Here is a 7,548-nt window from a genome sequence, read left to right as displayed (position 1 = left end):
TCTCTTTTTCATTGGTTGTCTTATACTATGTTTGGTTAGGACAAAGGAGACAGCCGTATATTTATTAGATTCCAAAGCCCACACTTACAATGATATTTTTTTTTAAAGTAAATTGCGGCATAAATAAGTTTAATTCTTAAATTGCAGAAAAATATTTAAGTTTAATTTTTTACGATAATAATATTTAAATTATATTTTTAGATTTTCTGTAAGTATATGATTGTTTAGTGTTAAGTTAATGATTACGTGACATTTAGACGAGTGATTTGCAAACAATGAAAATATCTCTTTTGCTTACTTCTATCCTAAAGAGTTGAAACTAAAATTCTTATTTTTTGTCGATTAATAGAACGATTAAATTTTGAATGAGCCCTATTAACTATTTTTTTTTTTAATTTTTCTTCCGCAAATTTTGATCTTTAGTAGACCTTTCAGTAGAATTTGAACTAAGACGAAGTTGATTAGTTTATATTATTAAATTTTTATTTTTTATTTAGAAATTAATTTAATTATACAAATAATAATAACTTAAATTTTAATAATAATGTATTTACGAAATTTTTAAAAACATAATTAAATATTATTACTGTAAACATCGTATATATACAATGTAAATTATTTTTTTTTTCTAGGGAAAATAACATAATATTACCAAACAAACAAACACTACAATGGAAGAAGAGTAGACATTCTACCATTGCATACTTAAGCTCTATTTGGTTGACTTTTTGTTTGGTTTCTGCTTCTATCTTTCCAAGAAGGTCTTTTAAGAAAGCTATTAAAATTGATTTTTGGTAAAAAAAAAATTTAGAGCTAAAAATTAAAATTTATTGATTACCTAACTAAAGTATATTTGGAGCTTTAGAAGTCCCAAATAGCTATTAAAAGTCCAACTAAATTAGAACCTTAGTTGAATAATGAGCTATCTTTTATATATATTTTAATATTTATTCAGCTTTAAGTAAAAAATTAGTAGAATAATTGTGTTAGAATGACTAATAAGAGAATAATATATGCCTAATTATTGAACATAATTAAATTAACACAAAACATGAAACTTGTCACTAATAACTAATAGTGGAGAGATTGTAAAAGAAAGTCTCAGTCCTCTTGTAATTTAATTATTTTTTTACTAAAAATTATATTTATTTAATTATTTTTTATCATAAATAAATATAAATATAAACATGAAGAACAGGGAGAGGGAGAGCTAGAGATTTAATATAGAATTTTGTGAAAATTTATAGAATACTCTAACAAATTAGGATGATAACTTATTAAACCTCTCCATGTAAAAATAAATTAGAAAAACTGATTGAGAATTTTTCTAATTATATTAATTTTTACTATGCTTTCAGTTTGCTAGTTTTTCTTTGGTTAAGACTATTTTAGATTTTGTAATTTGCAAAATTATTGGATTGATTATTTGTTTCGTTAAATGATAAAATAAATTTTGTATTTTTTAAAATAGTAGAAATATGATTCTGAGTTTAGTTTTTTTTTTTTTTGATATAATCAATTTGAAGATAATTCCTAGCACTAATAGATACAGAAAACGTAATCAATTTTGTCAAAACACTTTTAGATCGGGTTACAATTAAATTTTATTTTGACAAAAAATTATTTTATAATTCTATTTAGTACTATTTTAGAAAATATAGAGTTCAATATTTGTTATTTAATAAAATAGAGAATTCAATTACTAATTTTTGTAAAACACATGGTCTAAAATGACATTAACTTATTTTTTTCCCATAAATTTTGAATTTTTAAGAAATTATGAATTTGGCCACTCTCAATTTTTTTTTTTTATTATTTTATTATATCATTTGGCTTCTCTAAATTTCACTTCAGTTATCATTCCTTATACTAGACATTTGAAAATGTTTAATATATACCTTTGAAATATACTTTTAAATTAAAAAAAATTCCAACAACCCTAAAAAGTAAAAACACCACAAAAACATTAAAAATTAAAGTATATTATTATTATTTTTTTAAAAAATATCTAAAATAGAAAATGGAAGCATTGAGTTGACAGATTTTTGGGCATTTATATAATTTCCAACCTAAACAGGAAAGTGATGATTCCACATTAGGCAAATTTCATCAGTCAATAAATTAAGATTTAGTCAAAGATTCCAAATCCCAATTGGACCATTTATATTCAAAACTATTTTTATTAAAATAAAATAAAATAAATCTACCATATTTAAATTAATTTCAATGTTGATAAGTTATTAAAATAATAACCATATATCCTTTAATGACATGCAAAAATTTGATCCTTTGTTAGTGATTTTATTAAATTAATTCTTTCTCAAACAAAGATATATTATAATAATAATATTATGAAGGCATAAAGTCAAATGGCATATATAAATTTATATTGTTCTATTATTGTTAATTATAAATTAATTACTAATTAAATATATAACAACAAAGATGAGTGAATGATACACATTTAAATTTAATGCCACCATTTGGGAATTTTTTCTTCAACTGGAAATATATAGGAATTAATGCTTCTCTAAATGACCTCAATTTTAAATATTTAATAATTGTCAACATTATCTTCAAAACATCATTATTTTCAACACGAATATTTTCTTTTTTTATCTAATGTTGTATTATATGATTTTTGTATTGTTAGATAATTTAGAATATTATTAAGGGTTATAATATTTTAGATCTTGTACTTTATAAAAGTTATTGACTAGATCTAAAATATTAGTCACAAAAATTATAATTTATTGTGACTAAATGTATTTTTTTAGTCACAATATTTGTTGTGATTAAAACTAAATTAGTAACAACTTGTAATTAAATACTATGGTTTAGTCACAAATTAATAACTTTTTATTGTGACTAAAAGTCACATTTAGTCACAAAAAATTTATGCTAAGACTAAAAGATTATCACACTAAAAGTACTATTGTGGACAATGCCCCACATGAAATAAATGGTAGAGAATTGAGCCATATATATAAGAACATGGACTACTCCACTTATTGCCAATTGATTTTGAGATGGAACCCCATGATTCTCAACATGGTATCAAAACCATATCTCTTGCATGCAAACATAGTCATCATCTTGAGGGGGAATATTGTGGACAATGTCCCACATGGAATAAATGGTAGAGAATTGAGTCATATATAAGAACATGGGCTACGTACTCCACTCATTGCTAATTCATTTTGAGATAGAATCCCATGATTCTCAACAAGTACATAGCAATTTTTTGTAGTGTGCATAACTAGAGACATTTAAATCTATATTCATAATCTAGTTTTACAATTAGTTTATCATCAAACTATGTACGTTTTAAAAAAGTAATACTAAAAGTATGTGTTTTTTATATGTATATATGAGTGTGTATTTTGATAAAACGAAAGCTACGTACCAAATACTTATTTACATATATATATATTTATAGTAGGCATGCAATTAACTAGCTGTACATACATTTGTATTTGTTGAATCGTTGATATGTTTTATTGGAAAACAAAAATCAATCAGATCGTCTTCTCCTATTGAAATTTAAGTATTACAAGCAAATGTAAGATTCAAAAACTCAATCAACTGACTCATTTATTAATCGTGTCAAAACTATTTTTTTTTTTTTGAAAGAGTCAAAACTTAAACTTAATAAATTCAACCTGTTTATAAATAAGTTGACATGACTTACCATTATAAACTTATATATATCTATTTATATTAATGATCTTGTTTATAATTAATTTAATATGTTTAGAAATTTTTTATGTTACATTCATACGTCATTAGTTAATTAATATGTTTATGTCATATATATTAATTAACTAACTTAATACAAAATAATGGCATATATTTTAAATAGTTAGGTTGTTGTGTCATGTTATTTAAATATATTTAAAGTAAATCCAAATTTATCTATAATTTTGTGCGAATTTCAATTATGGTACGTGTTTGATTTATTTTTCCATTTTATTTTATTCATAACCATAAATGAAATGATATTATTTAGTGAATTAGAATATATGTATAGTACTAGTGGTTGGCTTTTGACTTGACACACATTATAATATTTGTTTGGGGGCCTCTCTCTTGGTGCAAAAAATAATTAAATAAAGACAAAAAAGTCAATAATTATTATATTTATATTGAGATCGACGTATCATATATATTTATTTGATACATATCTTTCAATATTTTTTGTGAGTATATATAGTGAAAGGCATTTTTGTCTCCAATTTTTTCATGATTTTAATAATCATGCATATATAATATTTTGTATTATATATATATATTTTACATTTAATTTAATTTAATTGGACCACATCATGTGTGTACTGTACCTGAATTGAATGTATATATAGTTAGTTGTCTTTATCATAAGACTAATAAAATTAATAGTAATATATATTTATATAGTGACAACAAATGTAGCAATATCATATGATATGAAAATATATAGAATTATTAATGATTTAATGACGACTTATTATTAATTTGTTATCATATATTGATTACCAAAATGTTGTTAATTAATTAATTATAATAATAAGTTAATTTGATTTCACCATCACTCAAATTAATATTATTACTAATAATAAATTGGGTTCATAAACATTCATATACATACGTAAATAAATAATTAATGGTATATATAGTCCATGCAGATACCATAACATACATAAATATACATTAATTATTTCATAATATTATATTATAAAAAACACAGACAGACATGCATGCATATATTTATATATATAATAAATTAATTAAATTCTAAAATGAGGAAGAGCAGAATTGCCATCGAGTCCCTTGGACCTGTAATAAGTAAGATAATCAAAGATAGTAGTTTGTGTATACTTAGGAGGTTCTTCCTCAGATAGAAACTCTTCAATGGGTCCATAGGGTTTGTTTCTGTGTGTAGCACTTGGATACAAGAAACATGCTGCTGAAACCCTAGCTCCATTCTTCATCGCCACCACTCTGTGCTCCACACTTTTGAATTTATCGTTCGTTATTAACTACACACACATATATATATACAATTAATTAACTTTAATTATGATTACACCTAAAATTAAATTAAAATACCTGCAGAAATATCTGATGATAACAAAATATATCCTATAATAATATATACTATTATTAATTACAACACTAGTAAAAAATAATATTATTTCGGTTTAGAGGGTAAATTTATTTTGATCAGTAGTGTTTTATTGTGAGTGTTATGATGATATATAGAGAAAAATATAAATTTGTAAAAATTAATTATTTGTAAAATTTCAACTGGTAATGATGTGACGCAATTACCTTATGAATAGAGCTTTGTGGGGTCATTTTCTCCCTCAATTTTTCATAAATTAAATTTTTATATACAAATTTTTGAATATTTTAATTTTACCCTCATAAAAATTATATCTTTTCATTTATATTCTTACATATTTTTTAGGAGAATTATCTCATATACTAATTTATAATTTTTTTTAATTTACAGTTTGAATTATTCCGGCAGTTTGCTCTAGTAGTTTCTATGTGGATTTTGGTTGCGATTTAAAATGCTCCGTTAGTTACTATAAAAATGTTCTACATGAAATTTTGTAAAAATGATTAAAAAAAATTATTTTAAAGTTAAAAATAAAAAAACTCATATTTTTTATTTATATTCCTATAAATATTATATTTTTATTCTACATTATTTTACTTTTTTTATAATTTTTTTTTTATTTTGACATATATAATTTTATTTTTATCCTAATAAAAATTATATTTTTCATTAAATACTCTTTCAACCAATTTTTTTTTGCCATTTCTAAAAAAATGTGACGAATTTAGCTTAATAATTAATTTGGGATCTCCCACATCATGAGGCATTTATAGTGCTTAGCACTATAATAAAGTGTCATCAGTTTATAATTAGTTAGTAATTTTTTATAATATTTAATTTATTAAAATAAAATAATTAATACAAAATATTAAATTGCACCAATAACAATATCATTTCTCAATATTATTAGGTGCAGTAGTAGAGTGATGTGTGCGCTTAAGCACTTCTCATATAAATATAATAATATATATACACCCCACGTGATACCACTTATGACTTACTATATATAGCTACGTGTACATTAATTATGTAGACGTGTACGTAACTTTATACGTACGTACCTGCATGAGGTCGCCGACGTTGGCCACGAGAACAGAGGGCAAGGGCGGAACATCAACCCACCGGTTGCGTCGGAGAACTTGAAGGCCACCCATTTGGTCCTGAAGAAGAAGGGTCAAGGCCGAGGGGTCCGAATGTTTGGTAGTTCCTTGGGTCAAGTCGGGTTCCGGGCAAAGCGGGTAATAGTGACCCACCAAAGTCTCACTCTTCATACACTCTATTTTTCCTAAGTACTCTTTGTTTAGCCCCAAAGCCTCCGATAACAACTCCGACAACACTTCTCGAACCCTCGACACGTGCTTCATGTACTCCTCCACTCTCTCCCTGCATAAATATTATGTTTGGTGTAATTAAATTTATAAAAAAAAATATATATATTATTAAGATGTAGTCCTGATGATAACCTGTTCATCAGGACTACATTCGAAACCTATATATATAATACCTGCAAATCGGGGGAAAGGCGTCCTTTTCTAAAGGACCGTCTTGGAAATCGAAAATAATTGAGTCTCTCCAATTTGCTGTTCTTGAAACAAGCAAATCTCCATTACAATAGAATCTAACTCTTCTCTTTGGATCTCTTGAGTACCAAGCTATCTTAGTCTCATTAGGTTGTTCATGAAAATCTCTTATACCATCCAACATGTTGTTCATCACAAAATCAGGAATTCCATGGTTAATCATTTGAAAGAAACCCCACGACTCCGCCGCTTCTCGAATTTTTCCAACAATTAAACCTCGTTTAGTAGTGTCAACATCATCATCAAAACCCTCGAGGTCAATGATCGGAACCTGGTCATCATAATCATTATCATGATGTTGGTCATGATAATGATTATTATTATTTTCCTCATCAGCCGAAACCAGAGTGTTTTCTTCTTTTTTGAAGAGAAAACTCTCTGGTGGGTGGATGAGGAATCTCGGGACCTTGGTGACTCCAGAGTCAACAAGGCCTTTGACTCCAGCTCTTGTTTCGTCAAATAGTTTCACTTCCATCTCTCTATCATAAAAACATGATGACTCTACTTCCATGGCTAGCTGAAGAAAAACAAAAAGCTAAAAAAAAGAGAGAAGGAGAAACTGTTTTTTTTTTTTCTTTGAGAGAGAGAGAGATATAAAGATGAATTAGATGCCTCTCTCACTAGGTGGTTATGTATATATATATATTATTCAAATGAAGAGATATTAAAAGATAAATATATTTATAATAAGTTAGAGAAAAAGCCAAGAGATATGAGATACCCACTATTGGCATTTTCGTAACTTTATATATATATAAAAATTGTCAGCTGAATGGAAAATGGCTTTTCATTAATAACATATATATTGTTTCGTCTCTTTCTTTCTTTTACAGATAGATATGATATATATAATTATATATATCA

At 25.5% G+C, this 7,548-nt stretch overlaps 1 protein-coding gene across 1 annotated transcript; it reads right to left on the bottom strand.

The window, feature by feature from the left end:
* Positions 1–4,747: 4,747 nt before the first annotated feature.
* LOC115712349 (1-aminocyclopropane-1-carboxylate oxidase homolog 1) lies at positions 4,748–7,293 on the bottom strand. The gene is made up of 3 exons (XM_030640620.2): positions 6,609–7,293; positions 6,166–6,487; positions 4,748–5,018 (listed from the first exon to the last, which is right to left on the bottom strand). Exons 1-3 carry the CDS (start codon positions 7,193–7,195, stop codon positions 4,767–4,769), a joined length of 1,161 nt encoding a protein of 386 aa, XP_030496480.2. The 5' UTR covers positions 7,196–7,293; the 3' UTR covers positions 4,748–4,766.
* Between the last annotated feature and the right edge of the window lie 255 nt (positions 7,294–7,548).

Source organism: Cannabis sativa, chromosome 4 (genome assembly GCF_029168945.1).
Source record: "Cannabis sativa cultivar Pink pepper isolate KNU-18-1 chromosome 4, ASM2916894v1, whole genome shotgun sequence".
NCBI lineage: Eukaryota > Viridiplantae > Streptophyta > Magnoliopsida > Rosales > Cannabaceae > Cannabis > Cannabis sativa.
Note: the sequence above shows the minus strand (reverse complement) of the source record. Positions and strands in the feature narration are given on the sequence as shown.

Coding starts and splice junctions, on each gene's coding strand:
- LOC115712349 (XM_030640620.2), bottom strand. CDS start 7,195: ATGGAAGTAGAGTCATCATGTTTTTATGATAGAGAGATGGAAGTGAAA. Junction 6,488..6,608: donor GCCTTTCCCCCGATTTGCAG/GTATTATATATA, acceptor ATATTTATGCAG/GGAGAGAGTGGAGGAGTACA. Junction 5,019..6,165: donor ACGTCGGCGACCTCATGCAG/GTACGTACGTAT, acceptor ATGTGTGTGTAG/TTAATAACGAACGATAAATT.